Source organism: Macaca thibetana, chromosome 8 (assembly GCF_024542745.1).
Source record: "Macaca thibetana thibetana isolate TM-01 chromosome 8, ASM2454274v1, whole genome shotgun sequence".
NCBI classification, from domain to species: Eukaryota; Metazoa; Chordata; class Mammalia; order Primates; family Cercopithecidae; genus Macaca; species Macaca thibetana.
The window spans coordinates 137,131,618-137,156,808 of NC_065585.1; the positions used below are offsets into that span (position 1 = coordinate 137,131,618).

The window sequence follows — 25,191 nt, forward strand, 5'->3', positions numbered from 1 at the left end:
GTGGTTATTGGTTATCTGGACCATTATTTCTCAAGGCTTTGTATCAAATAGATTCTTTGATCTCTGAGGAAAGGAGGTGGCATGGGACGTTTTTCAACAGAACACAGGAAAAGGGAAGTTCAGCCTGGAGCCTGTCACAATTATGTGGAAAGGCGTTCCATCTCTCAGGTGACACTCACTGTTGCTGATTGGGATCCTAATCAAGTGAAAATCATCTATGAGCGCTAGCCTAGGATGGTTAGATGTTGGAAACGTTTTTTAATGGCAGAAATCCTTCTTGGTGACACGAGTCATTAGGAATGGCAGCATAGAGACAGGGCACCGTTTCTCAAGGAGAAGTCAGCTCTCCAGCTCCTGAAAAGAGATTCGTTTTTCCTGATGAGGCGCTTCAAATGAACTATTGGAGCACTTAATGGGTCTTGGAAAGCGTTTTTGTTCACTTGCTGACTCACAGATACTATCTGGGGTCTGATTTAAACTCCCAGAGGGGGCAACAGTCTGCTCCACAGGCCCAGTTCAGCCTAAAGAATAGAACTCAGGGGTTCTGTGGGAATTCCCCTGTGGCTGGAGCGTTCTGTCTTCTGAGTGTCCCTCCAGGGATAAACGAGGCAAGACGGGACTCTGCACTGAGGAAAATTCAAGTCATGTGCAGGACTGAAACTCCAAGAGCATGCATTCCCCCCTCCCCATATTTAAAGCGCGTATCTCTGCGAGGAGAAAAGGGTTGTGGAGGTGGCCCCAGTTGTGGCCACCTGCACCTCAGGCTGCAGGGAGACTAAGAAAGTCAGGGTTTGGTGTTTCCATGCCAAAGTTTCAGTCCTTCCTGGATCCACTATGCCTTTCTGGAGTAGCCTAGATCACAGGGGCAGGGGCAATCTAAGAAAATTAAAGGAGGCATATAAACCATTATCAAACTGTCAACCCATTTAATCTCAAAGACTGAGAGGAAGTGTAGGTGGAATGAGGCGGTGGGCTCTCCCTCCCACCACAGGCATCTGGTGCTGTGGGGATACCGCAGGTAGATGGTTGCTGTACTCTAATGGTTCCAGGCCTGGAGGCCGGTTCTCTCTTACTAGGGCATGGGATTTCCATGTTCTGTCCTCTAAAAGCGCTAAACCTTTTTGGTCAAGGATGTTGAATCCTTTAAATGTCCTTCTATGGAAACCAGCACTCACTGATGGTGTTTCTATTAACTGACCACCACCTTCCTAAAATGTCTCGCCTTACAGGTTCCCCAGGAACTGCAGGAATGCCTCCTCTATTTGAGGAGCTGGGTGAAATCCAGTTTACTGTATCAAGTACTGCTATTCTAGAGCACTGTTCTCTCTGCGGACTTCCTCCTTTTGCAGAATCAGGGAGAACCTGTCTTTTCTCTTTTAAGGCCCCTTCCCAACCCACAGAATTTTATATATAGTTTCATCAGAAGCTGTGCCAACATGCCGGCTCTCATAACCAGACCATAATATTAATTCTAGAGACTTCCTCATGTCACATTTTATCTGAAGCTGAAGTTTGGGCATGACTAAGGCTAACACAATCCGAAGTCAGGAAATTTGTAAATATGTGTAACTCCTTGCAAATAGTCCATCTTATATACATACACAGGAATAGGAATATACACATACATATATGTGCGCGTGTGTGTGTGTGTGTGTGTGTGTGTGTGTATTCCTTCCTTGGAGTTGAAGCTTGTGCCCTTTCCACCTGCATTTCTGATCTAAGTTAGGCAGGGGGCTGCTCTCTGGTCAGCAAGGAAGGGAGATCAAAGAATGGAGGCCGGCCTCTGCCCCTGCAGAAACCCTCCAGTTTGCTGGAGTTGCCGGATTGCATTGCTCCTCCCCGGTGTGCGGCGTGGGCTTCCCCCACCCGAGCGCCCAACAAGTCTTCCTTCTCCAGCCTGCGCGCTGCTGCGCTGAGGCCGAATGAAGCGCAGCACGGTGCTGGCAGCCCGAAGCCCCGAGGCTGGGCTCTGTCTGGGACTGCGCCGTGCCCAGCCTCGGTCCCCTCTCTGTGGGTAGGGATGGTTGAGTCCAGCCTCCACGGCAGCGGCTCCTTGTGCCACTAGCAGCCCGTCTTCTGCGCTCTCCGCCTTTTCTCTCCAGACTGGCTCTCTCCTCCCCCCGCGCCCCCCTCCCCGCATCTCCCACTCGCTGGCTCTCTCCAGCTGCCTCCTCTCCAGGTCTCTCCTGGCTGCGCGCGCTCCTCTCCCCGCCTCGCCCCCTCCCGCAGCCTCGCCGCCTTGGTGCCTTCCTGCCCGGCTCGGCCGGCGCTCGTCCCCGGCCCCGGCCCCGCCAGCCCGGGTCTCCGCGCTCGGAGCAGCTCAGCCCTGCAGTGGCTCGGGACCCGATGCTATGAGAGGGAAGCGAGCCGGGCGCCTAGACCTGCAGGAGGCGTCGGATGCGCGGCGGGTCTCGGGACCGGGCTCTCTCTCCGGCTTGCCTTGCCCTCGGGTGATTATTTGGCTCCGCTCATAGCCCTGCCTTCCTCGGAGGAACCATCGGTGTCGCGTGCGTGTGGAGTATCTGCAGACATGACTGCGTGGAGGAGATTCCAGTCGCTGCTCCTGCTTCTCGGGCTGCTGGTGCTGTGCGCGAGGCTCCTCACTGCAGCGAAGGGTAAGACGGCTTGCTCCTGGCCGGGGAGGCGGTCGAGTCCTCGGAGGCCCCGTGTGCGGACGCGAGTGTGCGTTTTGAGGACCGCAGGGTACGGAGTGGCCGCCTCTGCCCGGCGCTGCTCCATCGCCGACGCTCGGGGAACGCGATGCCCGGGAGGGAGCTTCCATCGCGCTCTCCCCAGCCCTCCCGGGCCCCCGCCCCACCCCGCCATTCCTTCCCCCTCTCCTGGGCTCAAAGGAGGTATCTCTTTTTCTCGGCGGTACAGGGTGTCAGGGAGAAAGGAACCCAAGACGAGTTGGGCTGGAACTGTGCTCCGGCGGGGCGGTGTTGCCTCCTCCGAGACGTGGACTCCACGGGTCGGGGTGGCTAAGGGGCAGTTCCCAGGACTTTCTCCCCGGACCCGACGCGCCTGGAAAAGCGGCCCGGGTGAAGCCGGCCTGGAAAGTTCGGGCTCTCTACGGGGGTTTTGGTACCAACAGGCAAAGCTCTCCGCTGGCCCGGCCTCCTCGCACCCATACACCCCATTCCTCCTCTCCTCCTTCCCTCTCCAACGTCCTCAGCCAGCGAGGAGTAGCTGCCTCTGGAAGGTGGCCCCCGCTTTCCTCTCCCCCGGACTTCGCTCCTTGCAAGTTGTAAGGTGTTGGCAAGGTGCGTGAAACAGGCTAGGATTTCTGGACCGGCTTCCAAGTCAGATACATTCACTGTGGGCGCAGGGGTATCCTCTTTCTACCCTGGTCAGGGGAAGGAGTTTCTCTGGGTGCTTTCTGGGGCTTGGGGTTCTGTGAACTTGGTTTTCTCCCTGAATGAGTTGGGGAATGTTTTATCCTAAGTAGCCTACAGGCTGCGACCTCAAGGCTGGCAATAGCTTGTGCACTTGTCTATTCTCCGGGAAAGAAAATAAGCTCTCTTTTGAGAGAGGGCGAGAGAGAGGGAGAGAGACAGAAACAGAGAGAGAGAAAGAGAATATTGATTGATTTTCACATTGGAAATACCTGCCCCTGTCCTCATTTTTAGCCTCCTTAGATGCTTTCTCTATAGTCAGCACTTCGACAGATATTCCCGGGAATATGTGTATCTACACAGCGGTTTTCTTTCGTTTCATTTTTAAAGGATGGAGTCCAATCTTATGATTTTTTTTTTAATGGTCACTTGCTTTTTTCCCTACATAAAATTTCCCCTTCCTCTCTAGATTCTTCCACCTTCTTTTCCACCCATTTCCTTTTCCTCCAGTGGTCCATATGGAAGAGTGATTGGCAGGGCGAAGGAGGACTGTATCTGGTTCATTAGGAAACTCCAGATCTGCCTGGAGAGCGGGGGAGAGACGTGCCGGCTGGGCTTCCCCTCCCTGCGCTTGTCTCCACGGGGCGTCCAGGGCTCCGTGAGAGCTGACCGCTCAGCACCAGCTCCTCCTCACCCTCATCCACCCTCACAAGTGGGTGTCTGCGGGAATGCGCCCCGAGATCCCGGGGGGCGCAAACGATGGGTCTTAGTCACCCAAGCTTGTGGTCGCTTGGGATTGGGGAGCTTCCTGCAGACGCCGACCCTCTGCCCCCCCGCCCGGCTCGGTCCGGATGCCTTGGCCACTGCCGCTGACATTGCTGGCTGCGGAGGCACCGCCGGCTGAGCAGGGCCCGGCTGGCAGCGGCCTCTGGTCAGCACTGGACTGGCTGGGAATTGGAAGGCGAGGCAGCTAAAGTCTAGGGCAAAGAGGGTTGTGCCCTGTGAGGTGTGCAGGGGCGTGTGTGTCGCAGCGGGGAGAGGGCAGGAGCCCAAGGGACAGGACCTGGCTTTTTCCAGTCAAGCCCCTGCGTAGAGAGGAAACACCTGCCATGCAACTCCGCAAAACTTCCCGCCCTTTCCCCTGCACTCCAAGCCTATCTGGGCCCGGGGCTTCCTTCTTTTCAAGCAGGCAACTCAGCCTCTGAGCTCACTCTCGGTTCCCCCGAGTTCCGCGCGCTCCGGGCTCCCTTCCCCCGCAATTAACAGAGGTTGCTGCGTGGAGACGGCGGCGGCCCTAGCTCGGCTGCTTAATAATCCGCACACGTGTGTGCCGGGCGGATTCCGCCCCCACGCGGGTGGGCTGCAGCGCTAGGATGAGGCTGAGGCGGAGGCGAGAGGGAGGGTGTGGAGGGGCAGGTAGTGGGCGGGGGCTGCTCTGGCTGCTTCTGGGGTGAACAGGGCAGGGGGTGCAAAGTCCTGGGTGCCTCGGGCCCTGCGGGGCAGTCCCGTGGAAGGGAGCTCCTCTTGGGCGCTGCAGGCCCCAGAACCTGGCTGCAGAAGCCGAGAAGTGGAGCCCAGGGTCCCAGGCCCCTGGCGTGCATGGAGCTGGAGCGGTGCTGCGCGCCAAGTGTGTGAGCGCGATGGGGGTCCAGGACGCTCGGATGCAGCTATCACTGCGCTATTGTCTGGCCCACCCGGCGGTGGGTCCGTGGAACTCCTTCATTAACCCCACAGGGACCAAGGGCCGTGTCTCCTCCGCGCTTGCGGGGTCAAGTGCGAGCTCCTGTAGCGGCCTGGGAAGGGGCTGCAGGAAGGAAGGGGGCCGGTGACGCCAGCGCCAGAGTCGCCGTTTGTGCGCTCTGGCTATTGGGGCGGGGTCGCGTTCCCCTTGCCTAGCAAAGCCGGGGTGACCAAGGTCGGGTCTCCCCCGGGGGCGTCGGCACTGGGCCCCGGGGCTCGGCAGCGCGCTCCAGGGCCGACCGGAGGCGCTTGCGCGCAGCAGGGCTTTCCCGAGGAGGAGCGCTCTGGCGGGAGGGCGCCCGGCCACTGCCGTGGGCAGCTGCGCTGCGCGCGCCCAGGTGGCGGCACCCGCTGTGGCGAAGGCAGGCGCAGAGTTTTTGATGCGTGGGGCATAATTCGTGACCTGTTTGCGGAGTCGTGAGGCTGGAGGCGGTCGCAGTTGAGGTCACTGAAACCCGTTACTGTGGGTACCCGAGTATCAGCTTCAGCTGATGGTGCTGTACTCTTCAATAAAGCGTTGGGGGTATCGAAAATTCGCTGGTGATTTCCTTTTTCTTCTTGATTATTAATGGCATCATAAAGGTTGAGTCCCAAATGTCCGTTTCTCTTTAAATGCCTATTTTCAGGGATCAGGGGAAAAGGAGTAAGGCTGTAAGCATTTTCATCTAGTAAACAGGAATATTAATTCTGTGTGCGCTGGCTCGGATCTGCCCCTTTACCTGGGGCTGATCTACTGGCTGTTTGGACAAAGTTTGCTCTCAGTTGTTTCTTGCATATGTGCAGCCACGAGAATGCAGGTATTTGCATTCAATTACTTACCCAGAAAGCGTCCTAAAGGAGAGCACACACAACACTACTAGCCCAGAGCAGCCTCACTTTGAGAAGCCCGAAAGAGAAAGGTGGAACATTCGTGAAAGGAAGTAATTCAAACATTCCCTTACCCACCCAGCAGAGATGTGAGCACGCACTGCTGAGTTTCCAGAGCAAGCCTGGAACTCCACGGCGAGCGGGGTGCACCCTCCCATACCTGCATGGTTTTAGATGAGTTACCTTATTAAAGACTCATGTCACCAAGAAGGATGCTAAGACCTTTAATTTGCTGGTCAAATTCCTTTATGGCAGAGCCATACCCCATACACTTCCTCCTGATGAAGCCAGGACACTCCTGTGAAGAAGATACTTTCACAGGAAACCCCTAATCCCCATCCAGCAATAAGAAAAATGGGCCGGATGCCGTGGCTCACGCCTGTAATCTCAGCGCTTGGGGAGGCCGAGGTGGGTGGATCACCAGAGGTAAGGAGTTCGAGACCAGCTTGACCAACATAGTGAAACCCCGTCTCTACAAAAAGTTCGAAATTAGCTGGGTGTGGTGGCGCAGATCTGTAATCCCAGCTATTCAGGAAGTTGAGGCAGGAGAATCCTTTGAACCTGCAAGGTGGAGGTTGCAGTGGGCTGAGATCCTGCCATTGCTCTCCAGCCTGGGCAACAAGAGCGAAACTCCGTCTCAAACGAACACTTAAAATGAAGTTAGTATCTCTGTAATTGCTGAGCAGATCATGTCTTTTTCCTGTTGCATTATCAGGATATTATTATTAATTACTATGACTTCAAATCAGAACTGGTCAGCAGAAAGCTATTCAGTGCTTCTGGAGCACTCATGTCGTTTGGGGTTTTAAGTCCTTGAAAAGGTAAGCAAAAGGGAGGCTTTCTTCGGAAGTGACAGGTTTTGTAAACTTGAATAGCAGGGCAATGAGGTCTCATCAAACAAGTCCAGAGAAGCAAATGGTGGGTAGGGCAGGGTGGTAGAATTCCCCCACGTCTCAAGCATCTCACTGGCAGAGGCCTAGGGAGGAGAGGGAATGGCTATTTTTATATTGGCTTTCAGCTGGCCAATCATGCTTGATAAGAAGACTGCCACAGCCACAGTGCTAAAGCTCCTACAGGCAAAAGCAGCTCCTCCTGGGGGCAATGCTTCCTTACTCTCCAGTTTATTGTGTCAAGCAAACACCAACACAGCTTTGAAAATGTCAAGAAAATGGTTCTGCTTCCTTTAAGAAATAGATAAACAAAGGCTCGGTGGTTGGTTCGTGCTTATAAGCAGACGATACAGCAAACCCAGTGTAGACATTTCTAAGCTGTCACAATGCAAATGGCATATTAAATACTCTCTATTCCGCTGAATTTTAAATGTGCCTCTGGTAATTTTTCTGCTGAGCTCATAGTGAAAATAAGCCATTACAACTTGCATACATGTTTAAGCTACATTTTCCCTTTGGCCTTTTGTATGTCTTCTGGCTGAGCTTACTTCCCTCTGTAAGATAACTAAGAAGTTGCATGCGTAGTTGCGTATCATGAATGTCAAGTATGTTTTTTTTTAATTTAAGTTTTATTTGATCAACTAATAAATCAGAGGAAGATATTTGAGTGAAGGCAGAGATCTTCCACAGTCTACAGTATTTGTATCTTTGGGTTGTATGGGAATATTACAAGCCTGTTGTCTCCTAGGATAGGAAAGTAGGAACTTGGACTGAGAGACCAGCAGTGGTAAACATCAAGTCCAACCAAGTTGACACTGTGGCACAGCCACGATAGCAACCAGGGGCAGAATTTTTTTTTTTTTTTTTACTATAGTACTAGCATGGATATGCAACCTGAGCCAAAGAAATAGATGTTTCGGCTCTACTGAAACGAATTAATCCTCAAGGAACTCAACCCTTTTATACTGACCTTCAATTATATGATCATTGTGCTTAGCACACTTGTTGTCCATTCCAGAAGAGCTGATCAGTATAAAAATCAAATAATTGCACTTAGATATTTATGCCCAAATGCAAGGAAGTCTTTTCCCTAAGGACTTTAAAATGACCTTAAGTGACCTTTGATTAACCAGTATGTCTGTATTTTGGATGGACTTTAGTCCTTGATACTGAGGTTGGTAAGTAACAGAATTAAAATTCGCTTTACAGGAAAAATAGAAGGACATTGTATAATTGAGCCGGTTGGAATTGACTGATTATAGGGAGCTTTATGGAAATAATGCACACCTTGTTTTTTCCCTCCAGCAGATCAACCTCTTTGGATGCAGAGTGTGAAACACTTCTCTTTTCTGAGCTCAGCTGCAATTTTCTTTAAACCATTTGTATCAACCAGTACTTTCTGGGAGAGGAAAATGCCACCAGTGCTTTAGGGAAGTTGCAGAATCTTTATTTATCCTCAAATATCTTTGTTCTATGGAGATGAGAGATTTCATCATCCATTAGGCACCCTGTCTCATCCACCAGCTCTAAATGTGTTGTAAACATTCCACCGAGAAATAACGTTTCAACAAATTAACTTCAGTTACAGTCAGTGTCACTTTGACCTACGGTGGCAACGTTTATCCCCATCTGAAATTTGTTTGGGGAATGAAAAGAAAAAAGATCATGCAGGCATTTTTTTTTTGTTAAAAATAACTTACATATTTTATTTTACTGATACATTTTGCAGTTTATTGGTTGGAATCCTGAACTAGTTTTAGCTTGGTAAAGTTATAAAAGGGAAAGGAATATTTCAGTATTTTCATTCCACCCAAATATACTTGGATTCTTTGATACTTCTATCTTAATGCTCATAATTTGATACTTGATGCTCATAATTTTAATGTAATTTTGCCTCATCCTTTGTAAAGTGGAGAGTCGTGCATATAATACTATGTTTTAAATGCTATCATTGTACTAGATATGAGATCAAGAAAAGCATAAACATGAAGGAGTCAGATTGTTGGCCTTACTTCCCAGTTTTTTTCACTGTATTAGTCAGGATTCTCTAGAGGGACAGAACAAATAGGATAAATGTATATATAAAGGGGAGTTTATTAAGTAGTACTAACTCACAGGGTCACAAGGTGAATCCCACAATAGGCTGTCAGCAAAGATGTGGAGCAAGGAAGCCAACAGTGCAGCCTTCAGCCTGTGGCCAAAAGCCCAAGAGCCCCCAGAAAACCACTGGTGTAAGTCCAAGAGTCCAATAGATAAAGAACTTAGAGTCTGATGTTCGAGGGCAAGAAGCATCCAGCACAGGAGAAAGATGAAGACTGGAAGACTCAGCAAGTCTGCTTTATTGTAGCCACGTTGACAGTTGATCAGCTGGTGCCCACCCACATTGAGGGAGGGTCTGCCTCTCCCGGTCCACTGACTCAAATGTTAATCTCTTTTGGTAACATCCTCGTAGACACACCCAGGAACCATACTTTACAACCTTCCATCCAATCAAGTTGACACTCAGTATTTTAAATTATATAAAATATCGGCCAGATTCCAGTCCTTTTCATTTTTTACTTTTTGGCTGAATATATTTTGGAGAGCTTCAACCTCAATAAAATTCAAGAAAAACTAATATGATGTGGATATGATAACTACAACTTTTTGTCTGAATTATTCAGATAATTATAAACCATGAACCCTGATGGAATTAAAGCAACTTTGCAAGGCACTGAGCATTTTCCTAAAGTGTTGCAGCAACCCTCTGCTTTCCGTACTGAACATGCCTGTCACCGTTATCATTATAGCTGTCAAAGTTAGGGTGGGCATGACACACAGTTTTTGAATACTCTATGTAAACTTTGTGTGCATAAGAATTACTTGTTTCAATCTTGATTCAATACAGATTCCATGGCTTCTTTTCCAAATGATTCTCAATAAGTGAATTTTGGATGGAGGTAGAAATCTATTTATTTACTACCCACGCCCATCCCAGGTAATTCTGATGCAGAGAATACATATAATCTCACTTAGGGAATGCCACATTGGTTGTAGATAGTAAAATATGGCTTCTAACTTTGAGATGGTAAAAATGCAATGGATATATTTGCATATGTGTAATACATGATGTATACTATATGCATTTATCTGTATATAAACATTATCTATATATTATATATTTTAAATATAGATAGAGTCTATCGATCTGTCATCTCTCTACCTTCCTTTCAATAAAAGTGATCAAAATCTAATAATGTTTTCACTAATCCTTCACAAACAAATTAGCTCACACTGATTTCATGAAGAATATACCACACTATGAAATTGTGCAATTAATTCAGAAGAATTTCTTCCTTATCAGTGCCTCTGTTATCAGTATTCATCATTCAATGCTGTTTAATCTGCTTTTTTAAAAAAATAGTTTTACAACAAAGCAGAGGTTCAAGCTCCTTCTCCATAATGTTTATATTATGGGGAGACTTCAGGGATAATTATGCTCTTTCATATAAAAATACTGTTCGAGTGGATTATTTTTTTCTTTTACTGTTTAGTATACTCTGATATCATTAGTGTTATATAAGAAAGGTCTAAATGTTTGATTAAAATTTGAATTATTTGGAGAGTGATCTCTAATGAATGAAAAAACTTTGAAATTAATTATAAATCGCAGGCAGTCATTTTCAAGATGCCTGAAGAATGCCTATGCCTCTATTTAGAGATACTTTTTCCTCCTCTTCTTTTTTAATGGAAAGTGTTTTCATTGATCTCTAACAAATGAGTAATTTTCTTCTACCTGAAGTTGATGTTCCTGTAAAGGATGTGGGGGACTCTCAAATCATTTCCCTTTCTATAAAATTACGCCTCTTTGATAATGAGTTACATAACTGTGGTTCCTAAAATCTTGCCTGGCGGCGCTCTGAGTAAATTTTCACTTCCTGTGAAAATGGTGGATTCCACTGAACTTAGAGATCTTCACTTTTATCTCAAAGGATGGGCCTTATGAATGTTCAAAGTCCATCAACAATTTTAGTCACCACATTTCAAACTATGCCTTTTATTTGGTAGGAAAGTAGTGTACTTTGATGTATAATACAGCTGGGGTAGTTGAGCATTGCAGACTATGATCGGCACTTCACAAAAAGAAGAGAGACCTTGGCAAACTAAGAAGGGTCACGTTTTTACAAGAAATTAACTGAATTCATCAGACAATTTCTGCGCACTCCAAATGTCTTGCATTTCTTGTTGTGTCTCTTTCCCCCTTTCTTTATAAAATAGAATTACTGTGGACAATGTCAGACCAATCCATCTGTGAGGGTATTTTGTTGTTGTCTTATGGTTTCAGCTATATTCATGAGGTTACATTTCACTTGTTCAACATCCATGCTCCATTTTACATGGAAGCAATACAGATTTTAAATATCATGCTCAATACTTTAAAAAATACAAATAATATCAAGGGAAATTCAGATGAGAGCAGTCATCTTGTTACTGTTAGGTGGAATTAGTTTTATTGATTAATGTGATCTGGGTAGAACTACTGTCGTTTAGGCATGATATACACATTTTTAGTCTGATATGATCCTTAACAATGATGACTGGGGATAGGAAGACAATTGGGAAGACTTGTCTCTTAAAAAGGATTATAGTCATAATTTTGCTCACTTAAAGAATTATGGCATGTGCCAAACAGAATCACTCAATTCAGTCTAACTGTAATACATGAGTCCTTCCTATTCACCTACATCATATTTTTAAAAAACCTTTTATTTTAAGTTCCAGGGTAGATGTAAAGGATATGAAGTTTTGTTACATAGGGGGTTATTGTACCAATTATATTGTTACCAAGGTACCAAGCCTAGTATCCATTAGTTACTTTTCCTAATCCTCTCCCTCCTCCCACCCTCCACCCTCTGACAGTCTCCAGTGTGTGTTGTTCCCCTCTATGTGTCCATGTGTTCTCATCATTTAGCTCCCACTTATAAGTGAGAAAACGTGGTATTTGGTTTTCTGTTCCTGGATTAGTTTGATAAGGATAATGCCCTGCAGCTCCATCCATGTCCCTGCAAAGGACATGATCTTGTTCTTTCTTATGGCTGCATAGTATTCCATGGCTACATCACATTTTTAACAAAGAAGTTGAATCTCTGAGTGCTTTCTAGGAGTTTCCGTTTTGACTTCAGAAGAACACTAAAGTCACATAATTTGCATTTATTCAAATATTAGGCTGTGTGATAGAGACATTAATGTCAGGTACCTACTGGAAATTCCACTGGAAGTTGAAAGTTTATAGAACCTCAAAGTGTTGTCGGTGGAGCCTGCTTAGGTTCTTGACTCCACTGCATGAAAGAAGTTCATTGCAAAACAAAAGTGTGTGCTGAAAGCTGGGTCATGGTGGACTGCTTGAGAATCAGACAGCCCTGTCTCATGCTGGGGAAATTCCCTTTATGAGCAGTTTATACAATTATTCATAAGAAGGTGGAGATGGGCATTGCAGTGAACCATGTGACCAGTGGTCTTCCGGGTACACATGTGCCACTGCTCTGCATGCTAGTACATACATCACATGGCTCACTAGCCTCTTAGATCTCCAGCCAGGGGTGTGTTTTTTACTATTCCAGTTGGAACAGGTCAGCCCAAGGACACTAAGCATGGGTTTCTGTGTTGGCGAGAATCTGGGGGTTTTCCCTTCTGCTGTTCGTCCTCCTTGCTGCAGGATCTTCCACCCACATAGAAGTGGATGTGGTTTGTACCCAGTCAAGTGGTTTGTTCTCTCCATCTGTCTGGCAAGTTCATTCCCCTTTACAAAAGGCTATGACCACTCTAATCTATTTCAAAAGAATGGAGGAGGGAGGGAACAGGAACAACATCATGAACTGAAGATGAGGATGTTGAGGAGAAGCAGCCGGAGAGCAGCCAAGAAAACTTTGTGTTTTTTGATAGCTCAGTGAGGGCCAGTTGAAATGTCAAGCATGGAAATGATCCTAAAAACACTGATGCTCAGGGTCACCTTTCTCAGACATTGATTCATTGCTCTTTAAAGCCGAAGGTTGGATGTGAAGGGTATACTACTATCATGGGACCAGTCCCTGAAATATGCAGATTTATGTGCAACCTATGTTAGGCCTTGCTCCTTTCTACTCTCATGCAGCCAAGGGATCACACCTTTGCTTGAACATAATCTACTTATTGGAAGCTAGAACATTAGACATTTTAAAACATTTTTCTCTGCAAGTCCTGTGATGGTTATTCTTGCTGTTCTGGGGATTTTCTAATGACCTCCAGTATGTAATACCAACAGGACACTGAGTGTGGAAAGAAAAGCAGTTTGTGATTTACTGGCCATGGATCTTGTTTTCTTAAGTACTGTACATGCTTTTCTCTGTTGGGTACAGCATCTCTCTCCTAAACTGACTTTCAAAGTCCTCCATAATCAGTCATTTCAAATCTGCCCTTGTGACTTCCAATTCAGCCAGGCCAGGTACACCCTAACTATACCTGCAGTTTTCTCACCATTGAGGAGTTTTCCATTCCACCTCATCCACCGCACCTTTGAGCTTTGTTTCCATACATCTCAAGCCCACCCATCTTTGAGTCCACTTCTAGTTCTCTCTATCATACGTTGATCGCCCAATCTCTCCTTGATCTAATTCTTTTGTCAGTTACTATGTTTAAAAATTATTGGTCATCATGTAGGAAACTGTAGGTTTAGGGTCCTTTAAAAAAATGTTGTTCTTCCCCATCTCTACCAAAAATACAAAAAAAAAAAATTAGCTGAGTGTGGTGGCAGGCACCCATAATTCCAGCTACATGGGAGACTGAGGCAGGAGAATCGCTTGAACCCTAGAGGCGGAGGTTGCAGTGAGTTGAGATTGTGCCACTGCCCTCCAGCCTGGGTGATGCGAGTGAAACTCCATCTCAAAAAAAAAAAAAAATGTTATTCTTGTTTGCTGATTTTTCACTCATTTGTTTGCATTGTTTTGACCTCATAAATCTGAAAGTCCTGGAGAATTGAAGGGCACTCTTGCAAGTATCCAAGCGTCATTCTGGTTTCTTACACATTCACTGTTTCTTTAATAAACAAACAAATGTTCTCAGTCTATGTAATATACTTGATTCTAGCCATTATTTTTAGTGACTTCAGATTAATGTATCATCAACATTTTGTGAAAACACTCGTTGAAGAGTTGACCTAGGGAAGGTATTGGTAAAGATTTCTTCCAGTCACTGTGCCTGCTTATTTACTCACATACTGAGACTAGAACTTGTCAAAATAATTAGCTTTGAAACCCCATATTCAAGATATTATTTTGCCGTGCTTATTTGATTCAATTGTGTTTCTTTTTTTGACTGTTTTTCTTTGTATACCAAGTAAGTTATCTGAGATGTTTGCATTTTTTTTCTTCTGGTGACAATAATTTAATAATATTAGAGCTTGTTCAGCAGATACACCAGCCTTCAATTGTCATTTTGATCTTCATGACTATTTTATCTCTCCGCTTTTTAATTTTAAAGAATTACATTAGAGGATTATGGAACAAAGAGGAGCTAATCAGTCTCTTTCTTTTACAACTGCAATTACAAAATTACCTTTCCAGCATTCTTTGCTGGCAACAAGAAACATGGAAGGGGCATGTTGTCAGGGTGTTGAAAAGACGAGGCTTCTACCGAACTGAAAGTATAAAAAGTATAGCCAAGTCGAACTTTGGGGTATGATTTATATCTCCTAGAAAATGTGTTTTTCTTTCAATTTTTATGATGGATGGACAATAATAAGTCTTTTAAAAAGAGTTCATATAAAAATACAAGAAGTGTTATATGACAAGTTGAAGGGACTATCATTTCTTCTTACCTTTTATATTTTAAGAATAGAAACTATGAGGAAGAAAAAAGTATCTAAGTTAAAGATGTGGTAAAAAGTACCTAAGTTAAAGATCTTTATTAAAATGAACTTAATAAAGCTCATTTATTATAGCTTTAAAATCAGAGTAAGAGATTTGAGCCACTTTTTAATGCCTTTAGTGACAATACTCATTCTTTGTCTCCAAATGAGGGAGACAGACAGAAAGCCAACAGTATTTGTAGCAAGATAATTTTATAGCGTTCTCTGTTACCCAGGTTTATCCTCTCCGCAGGACCAGATGCCATCAAGAACAACTCAAGAGCTAGAAAACAGAGCTACATAGAAGGACAGATTGGGGGAGCAATCTTCCATTCGAATACTTTTTGTATTAGCTAACTACTGTGCTGTAACATTATTATCGCAAACCTAACAGCTTTGAACAACACACATGCATTATCTTACGGTTTCTGTGGGTCAGGGGTCTGTGCTGGGCTTGGCAGCTTGGCTGGGTCCCTGCTTAAGGTCTCACAAAGCTGCAATCAAGTGTTGGCTGGGACTTCACTGCCGCCTGAGGCTCAGCTGGGGTAGAATTCGTTTCTGAGATAGTTGGACAGTTGGCAGAATTCAGTCCCTTGCAGTTGTAGGAATGAGGCATTAAGTTTTTGGCTGGCTTTCGGCCAGAGTTTACCATCAGTTCCTGGGGGCCACACACAGTTGTCGCCTGAGACTTCCTAGCATGGCTCAAGCCAGGTTAGGAGTGGGGTTGGGGGAGAGAGAGGAGGTGAGAGGGAGACTCCATAGTTGGGTGCTACAGTTTCATATGTAATCACATAGTCCTGTACACATAATCACGTGTAGCCTATTGCTGTCAGTTTACTGTGCTGGTTGAAAGCAAGCCACGGGTCCCGCCCACTCTCAAGGAGAAAAGGATCCCTAGGGCATGGACATCAGCAGGTGGGGGTGCCTTGTGGGCTCCCTAAGAGTCTGTTCACCACACTGTTCTAGAAAAATAATATAAAAAGGTCATCTCACAATCGGTCAGCAAAGAACTTAGGAACCATTAAGTATAAATAGGTATTTTATAGGAGGAACAAACATAAATAATAAATGTAGGAAAAGATTCCGAAGTATATAATTGATTGAAACCAGTGCATTAAACATTGTCATTTTTCCCCAGTGCATTGTGAAACTCTAACTGATGATATCAAGTTTTGGTTGTGCACAGAGAAGACACTCCCTTATACTCTTGTTGGATATCTAGAACAATGAGGGGAGGGGATAATTCGGCCTTATCAGTCATATTCCAAATTATCGGATGTTTCGATCCAGAGAGTTAATACATCCTGCTGCAACAGGGACTTATTCGCTATAGCCCCCTCTCTCATACTGAAAAGTTGGACAGAGCTTAAATGTTTACCATCCCAAAATGGCCAAATAGATTGTTGTATGACACACTGTACTGCTCTCATGAATGTGTTTCCATGGTAAAGTATTGAGTTGAACATTTCAAATAATATCTATATTTTGATCCCATTTTCAGGTACAGAAAAGGCAGACTATTTCTATACACATGGGAAATATCTGAAAAGATGCACGCATCATGGTGTCATGCTTAAATCTTGTTTGGTTTCTTCGAATAACTATGTCAACCTTCTCTAAGTAAAATAATAACTGTTAAATTTAAAAAAACTGAAAAGGATAAGTTGCTCTTACTAGTCCACGTTGTTGGGCAAAGTAGAGATAGATAATAAGATTTTTTTTTTTTTTTTTTTTTTCCGAGAAAGAGTCTCACGTTGTCACCCAGGCTGGAGTGCAGTGGTGCGATCTTGGCTCACCGCAGCCTCGACCTCCTAGGATCAAGCGAGCCTCCCGTGTCAGCCCCCCAAGTAGCTGGGACTACAGGCCCATGCCACCATACCCAGCTCATTTTGTGTAGTGTTTTTTTCAGAGACAGGGTCTTGTCCTGTTGCCCATGTTGGTGTTGAACTCTGATCTTAAGTGATCCACCCACCTCAGCCTCCCAAAGTGCTAGGAGTGCAGGCATGAGCCACCACGCCTGGCTAGATAAGATTTTTGAATTTAAATTGATCTTCCAGTTCATAAATTCAAGTCTCTCATTTATGTTTGTCCAGAGGAGTTCAATATCTCACCCAAAAGGCAGAGCTCAGTCTAAGGAATTCTCTTTTCATTTTACAGTGTTGCTCCCAGGAGGCCCACAGGCCTCTTGAAAGCCTCCTTGCCTGACAAACTCCTTCCTTCCCCACACACCAGACCAGACCTGCCTCTCCATCTCACCCCACCTCCATTGTTGCTTTGCTGGGGCTCTAAGTGCAACCGAAGCACTGATTCTCTCCCGATCTAATAGGCACACAGCCCTTGTGGCTACACTCTGGGAAGAGCAGCATGCTAGGAAAGTTCTGGAGTTAAACCTAAGATTACCCAGGCAGCTGGAGAAGCACAGTTTCCAACCTTGAAGCTCAGGAGATGGCTGAGAGCCGTCACTGGTGCCACAGAACCCTCAGTGGGTGCCTGTTACAGGGTTTTATTGCTTTGTTAAATATGAAATGATGATAATTTATTTGAGGTGAAAAACACATGGTTGTGATAACATTGTGTTATATTAACTAGTTAATACGTTTTATATCAATATGATTTGATCTGTATATTTGTCACTACAGAATATTTAATTCTGAATAACTAAACATATTTTCACCACACCAACATATTTTGTGAGGACTGCTCATATTAGCACAATTAGACAATTGCATTTTTAGATTTCTTAATGATTTAAATAAATTTAAGAACAAAATGATTTCAAAAAAGTGAAAACTAGCTCCTCTAGGTAGACAGTGAGTATCTTATGATAGAAATAATTTCCCTTAGTTTTCACACACTCAGGGGTTCTAAAGGTACCTTTGACGGTGTCTGCTATAGAGCTAAGTAAGCCCGAGTTCTGTCTCCTCTCCTCCTCACAGTGTGTGGCCTTGGAAAATATTAAACTTCCTGACACTCGGTTTCCTTGTCTTTACAAAGGGAATGTCAACTGTGCTCAATATCATAAGGATTACATGAAGAAACACGTGTAAAAACATAGAACCGTGCATGGCTTTTACTAAGCTTAAATAAATGTGAGCGGCTATTTTATTACAGCAACTAAAAAAAAATTAGACTCTCAGTTCTATGAGATGTGTCCTCCAAGTTCATCGTTTGAACTTGTACCTGAAATTTAGCTTGAGTACAATTAAAGACTCCGTAGAGTCAGGGAGAAAAGACGTGTTTTAACATCATTTAACACCATGAAGGCCTGGGAATTTGAAGTGACTATGAAAAGAACAATGAGAGGAAATAATAGAAAATTTCGCTCTTCAAAGTAGATTTTTAAAGTTTGCTACTACTTTCTCCAGAGTTAGTTTTTCTAAAGATCCTGATGTCTTGGTGCTGACTGTTCCCAATAGCTCTGTCACCCCGGCTGGAGTGGCACGATCTTGGCTCACTGCAACCTCCACCTCCCGGGTTGAAGAGCTTCTCCTGCCTCAGCCTCCCAAGTAGCTGGGATTACAGACACCTGCCACCATGCACAGCTAATTTTTGTATTGTTAGTAGAGATGAGGTTTCACCATGTTGGCCAGGCTGGTCTTGAACTACTGACCTCAAGTGATACACTCCCCTCGGCCTCCCGAAGTGCTGGGATTACAGGCGTGAGCCACTGTATCTGGCCCATATATTTTTCTAACTGCTTAGTTTTGTTCAAAAAAGCATTTGAGGCCACTTTTGAGTGTTTTAAATAGTGTGAGTTCCCAATGAAGCCATTTGAAAAACATAATTGAGTTATTTACTTGGCAATATAGTAAATCTGTTACCTTTCTGAAAGTGAGGAGCAGTTAGTGAAATCAGAGATGCTGGGTTTATTGAAATCTTTAAAATAAGTAGGGTCCAATTCATTGACTTAAACATACCCTCCACACAAACTACACATGGAGGGCTCAATAATGTTAAGACAGCCAGTGTGATCTGGCTTTTTCCTTCCGGCTTAAGATTCCAAGTTTAGTGTGTCCTGACTCAAATTAGAGGGATCCTTGAGTTGAAAAAGCTGCTGTACCTCCACCTGCCTGTTCCCCCTTTGCAATGGTATCTTAAAAGGTAGGGTCTCTATCTGTGAGATCTCAAGTTATAATATAAAAATAAATCCGAAATTATGACGTTAAAATTAGATGTTTCTTCCAGGGCCACGTGACTGAGACCTTTGGAATAGGCTACCTAGAACTCAAGTGGCCATGATCGACATACATACTACTCAAAGTCAGGTACGCTGAGTCTGCCTGTGAAAGTGAATGTGTATCTCTCACACCAATTATGGCCAAGCACATATCAACAGGGAAACTGTGAATACAACACCTGTGCAGGACCCTCAGCAACGAACGGCTTGTGAGGTCTTGGGTATCGGATACTCTGACTGTGTGAATGAATCAGTTGGTTGAGTATTAATGATGGCTCTTCTTCCACTGCGCTTAGTCTATTCCTATCAGGCCAGCCCTATATTTATTCAGTCAAGGCGCTGCGGCATGCTGAGTGTCTTTCAATTGCAGTGCATTCATCTCCAGCAGGTGAACCTGGTTAGTGACTTAGTTTTCAAATGCGATCTCCTTAGGAGGCGCTCATTTAACAATTTTATCAACAAGTGAGACAGCTGGGTCTGCACGTGGGGTAAGGCAGCAGCTGTGAGTGGGTGCGTGTTCAGGAGAGTGATTTCACTGAGATCCACCCAAAGGCGGGCTGGAGCCGGTCACGGTGCACTGTGCTCCCTCTCAAAGGGAGCTCTGTGAATTTAAGTTTTCATGCCAATGTGAAGAAAGCCCAGAAGAGAGGAGACCTTTCCCAGTACGCATGAGTCCGTGGACATGCACCCACCCGTCACACAAGACAGTCTCCACCAGCCTGAAATCCTTTCAACCTGTGCCGTGGGGAAAGCTGCTCAACGGGCCTGGGGTAAGTGGTGCTGCGTGTTCAATCAAGGTTAGAAGGGCATATAACCCTTCTTGCCTTATTTCAGGGAGTAGAATGTTAAATTCCACTCTTATCTTTGCAGAAAGAGTTTTGCTCTCACTTGGTTTTTATTGAAGGAGATATGTATTCAATTAAATATAAATTAATATAGACAGAAAATAGTTAAGGAAAAGTACAAAACAAATGATCAATACCGTAGGAACATTTTAAGGCCAGCAATTGATATAAATGTGCTCCATCTTGAGAGAAACACCAATATAACTTGATACTAAAAGCTGTATAAAAATGAGCACTTTGCCAACACTTAATATGGTCAGTTCGAGTACACACGGGAGACATCTGACAAATTGCACCATTAGGAGAGAAAGACAACAGCACCTGCCCTCATTCCACTGCTTCAGAACACAGTTGATGCTCTGAAGGATTTTCTTTATGTTTATAGCTGACCAGCAATGTCCCTCTGTATTTCTTTAAGCACAGTTGCCCTAAAGTGGCACTTACTTAAATGAATATTTAATAAAAACATCAGTGAGAGGAAGTGATGCGTCATATACCTACCATATCACATTTACTTTGAAAGTGAAGCTCATTTCCAACAAGGACATGCTGGACATGGCACGGGGTGTATTAAAACAAATACAAATGCTGGAGTAAAATACCTTCTCATCCTGTTTAGGGTGGATGAGGGTCGTAGCGAATGAGTTTAAACACACGATGGGCTTGTCTTTAAGCTGTTTATAAATTGTTGCCTTATTTTGGACATACTAAAATCAGTCCCAATAATTTTGTAAGTACTGAATTTTAGGCATGCCACAGAGGTAAGGATAAAAAACAATGTAATATAGGAGCATCATGAAGTCAGTTTTTGCATTTTTATCAAAATTTAAGAACAAACTTTCTTTACATTTTATTAAAATGCCTTCATTAATTGAATGTAAAATGTAAATAAAGATAATTATGTTAAGATGTATCAAAAGAAACAGAAGGAACAGCTGCAACTTCTGAGGTAGCTACTCCATATATTTGTAAATCAATTATTACTTGTTACACAGGTGTATTGCTTAACTCAGAGGTTTGGGATACGAATCATCTTGTCACCCAGGTAGTGAGTTAGGGTCCAACAGGTGGTTTTTCAGCCCTTGTCTCTCTGCTGCCTCTAGTATTCTCCCGAGTCTGTTCTTCCCTTATGTCCATATTTATCCAATGTTTAGGCCCCAGTAGTAAGTGAGAACATGTGTCAACCAATTATTGACACTTATGTTTAAGAAATTATTACCTGCAAGTAAACAAAAGCTCCAGTCCAAACCAGAAAGGCATGAATATCTGTTGTCCAACTATTTCTTTTTCAAGCAGATTTTCTCATAGTAAATAAAATTATGTTTTATCACATATGGCTGACGTGAGCAACGTAGGAAATACTATTTATTCCTCTCTGATTGGCTTATCTCAGAGTGCTGAGTTCCATAAGTGGTATCTGCTGGGTTTTGTTGTATTATTGAAAAAAAACAAAAACAAAAACTGTATATACCATTCATGACTCTTCCACAGCTGGTCATAGTGGTTATTATGGAAACAGTTGGCCATGTCTTCATTGACACAGCACATCAGATGAAACTCTGAGGAGCTCGCAATGGTAACAGCCCTTTGCTTACTTCCTGAATTACCATTACCTCACTTGAGAGTAACACGTGTTCTGTTCAGACGCCGTACTTGTACCTGGAGCCTACAGTAGGGTAGGCTGCGCCTGTAATCGCAGCTACTTGGGAGACTGAAGCAGAAGAATCACTTGAGCCCGGGAGGTGGAGGTTGCAGTGAGCAAAGATCACACCACTACACTCCAGCCTGGGCAACAGAGTGAGACTCTCTCAAAATAAATAAATACACGCAGTGAGCCAAGATCACACCACTACACTCCAGCCTGGGCAACAGAGTGAGACTCTCTCAAAATAAATAAATACACGCAGTGAGCCAAGATCACACCACTACACTCCAGCCTGGGCAACAGAGTGAGACTCTCTCAAAATAAATAAATACACGCAGTGAGCCAAGATCACACCACTACACTCCAGCCTGGGCAACAGAGTGAGACTCTCTCAAAATAAATAAATACACGCAGTGAGCCAAGATCACACAACTACACTCCAGCCTGGGCAACAGAGTGAGACTCTGTCTCAAAATTAATAAATACACGCAGTGAACCAAGATTACACCACTACACTCCAGCCTGGGCAACAGAGTGAGACTCTGTCTCAAAATTAATAAATACATGCAGTGAGCCAAGATCACACCACTACACTCCAGCCTGGGCAACAGAGTGAGACTCTGTCTCAAAATAAATGAATGCATGCAGTGAGCCAAGATCACACCACTACACTCCAGCCTGGGCAACAGAGTGAGACTCTGTCTCTCTGTCTCAAAATAAATAAATACACACAGTGAGCCAAGATCACACCATTACACTCCAGCCTGGGCAACAGAGTGAGACTCTCTCAAAATAAATAAATACACGCAGTGAGCCAAGATCACACCACTACACTCCAACCTGAGCGAGAGAGTGAGACTCTGTCTCAAAATAAATAAATACATAAAAATAAATAAAACCATTTCCAGAGAGGCTAATCTAAAACTTCCTTGCTTTGCAGTTTGGATGGCTTGTTATTAAATGACTTTGCTTTTTAAAAATTACTTTTCCTTTTTATTCCAAGAAACAAACAGACTTTGGAGAAAAATGTTTTCCACCACGTGTGATTGTGTTGGATTTGTTATGTTGATATGAAAGGAATAACAGGTTTTCCTACACCCATACTCAGTTCAGGAAAAGCTAAGCTATTACATAAAATTCGAAGTTTCCCTTTTACATCTTTAGGTGAATAAAAAATAAATAAATGCACATCAGCAAGTCTATTATCACAACATAAGCCTTGAAGAGCTCTGCTCATGGTCAGGATAATGAATTGGTATTATTCTTGGATAGAGTGTACTTAATGGCATTTGGAAGATTTGTAGAGATATGAAATTAGAGAACACTTTAAGTCAATTTTAGGTTTGATTGCAGAGATTTTTTTGAGTCTTTACTACATTGAGCTGAAGCAAACTCTGTAGGATTCTATGGAATTCAACAGTTTCTATGGTATTTTTTATTTTATCAAATGAAAATGTATAATTTAAGAGCTGGAAAATGTTCTAAAACCCACACTGGGGAAAGTAATGCTTCAGTACAAGCAAATAGCATTTATAAGTAAATTTCACATACATTACTGAAATGATTTCAAATGTTTATTCAGTGAACTGTATTGACTTCGCCTATAAGTCAAGACCTTTGGAGTTATCATGGACCTAAAATGAATGAGATAAAGTCCTTGCCCTCAAGCATTTTAAATTCCAAGAAAATACTTTCTCTCAGTAATATGATGGGAGTAACCAAAAAGGCACTAAAAAGTAATAAATTATTCTACAAGTTATTGGATAATTAAAGAAAATAATGCATATTTCTTGGTATATTTTATATTTAATACCTATACAGTAGCATGAGTTTCCTTTGGTTGCCCAAGCACTCTTATAATTGAGGTTCTATGCATTATTTTACCTTCTTTACTACGTCTTTGAAAATATACAAAATATAAAACAATGGAATCAAATCACACAAAGTCCAAGAGATTTTTAGTTTTTAAAATGACGGCTATGCTGAAGAGTTAACTTACAGCATTTTCAAGAGTACTCTCCACAAGGTATGTCCCAGTACCTTTGTTCATTTAGCAGGTAATTATGCAGTTTCACTTCGTTCTAGATACTGGGCAACATTGAGGAGATAACAAGACAACGCCTAGCTCCTCACTTCATGATGCCTGTCATTTAGATAGCTGGAAAATGTGCTTGTAATCTTGCAATCTCAGAAACAATATTTCTTACCTAACACAACACTTTTAAATTCAGGGTTGTTGAAAGAAAGTCAACGATTTGTCTTTGAATATTGTTTAGTGTGTGTATTAGTTCCTTTTCATACTGCTATAAAGAACTGCCCGAGATGGGATAATTTAGAAAGGAAAGAGACTTAATTGACTCACAGTTCTCCATGACTGGGAGGCTTCAGGAAACTTACAATCATGGCAGAAGGTGAAGGGGAAGCCAGGCACCTTCTTCACAAGGTGGCAGGAAGGAGAATGAACACAGGAAGAAATACCAAACACTTATAAAACCATTAAATCTCACGAGAATCCATTTGCTATCATGAGAATGGCACGGGAGGAACTGCCCCCATGATTCAATTACCGGTACCCGGTCTCTCCCTTGACATTTGGGGATCATTGGGAGTAGGGGATTACGATTCAAGATGAGATTTTGGGTGGGAACAGAGCCAAACCATATCAGTGTCCTACCCTAGGGTTTTGTGACTCTTTTAGGAGAGAAAAATTTCCGTCTGTGTGTGCTAAGCCTAAAGTCTTTGTTTCTATAACTTCTACATGTGTGGTTTCATTTCTACCTACAGGAGCAGTGTATAATGATACTACTCTTTCTCTTGTCAGATAGGCTTGAACATACTTGAAAAAAAATATGACATCTCTTACTTCTTCAGCTTGGCTTTTTCCCTCAACTTCTTTAAGACTCTTCAATTCGTGGTTGCTCCTTTGAAGATAAATGTTGATCACTAACAGCTGTTTATTACAATTCAAATGCATGATGTTTGTTCCCAATGAATTTATTTTCTAGAAAATGTCCTAAGTCATCACATACTACTATTTCTGAGCTAAAAGGGGATTATGGTCCATTTCTTCCTGAATTAAAATTAATGAGACAAATCAGCTTATCTTTAAATTCTACATTTCTACTTATAATAATGAAAATTACATTAATTTTAGAGGAATTAGGACATAAAAATTGTAATATTTATATAAAGAATATGGTCACAGAAACAAATTACATATATATATTTCAAAATAGTTCTCAGTCATATGTGTGCAAGGAAGTAAGAATAATACTATAAATTTTGTATGCATGCATTTGCAATTAGAAATCATAGTCTTTGAATGTGTGATAAACATAGCCTACTGCTAAATACATTTCTGGCTTAAAACTCAAATTATGTCAGACAAAAATAAATCCTTCATCCTTTCCTTAGTTTTATAATAATTATGGCAAATACCACCTGTTTGCCAACTTTCAGAAGGTTAGAATTATGGAAACTTGAATTATTATGGCATTAGAGAAAAGAGTTTCTTCTAAACATTTCTTTATAAATATTTTCTTTTTACCATAGAGTTGTTGAGATTATTTTTTAGTATCAGAGTTTATTCATGATTTAAGCTTGAATGTGTAGAAAATCCATGTTGAGAGCATTTATAAGAGGCTTATGTAAAAATTTTTAACCACTTTATCAACTTAGAGGTACTGGATATCATTCAATCTTATTTTTTAAAAATAAGATATTTTGTCATTTTTATGTCAGCATATGCTTAGTTTTTGAGTTCAAAAAGTATGGATTGTGAGAATTGGAAGGGACCTGGGGGTTCAGATTGTTTGAAGTCTTAATTTGGTA

General features: G+C 43.2%; 1 protein-coding gene across 1 annotated transcript in view; it reads left to right on the forward strand.

Moving 5' to 3' along the window:
* Nucleotides 1-2,274: 2,274 nt before the first annotated feature.
* CSMD1 (CUB and Sushi multiple domains 1) overlaps nt 2,275-25,191 on the forward strand; it is a 2,043,790-nt gene continuing 2,020,873 nt past the window's right edge. The window contains 1 exon segment of the mRNA XM_050802644.1: nt 2,275-2,615. Coding sequence (XP_050658601.1) covers nt 2,531-2,615 — 85 coding nt within the window. The 5' untranslated portion in view covers nt 2,275-2,530.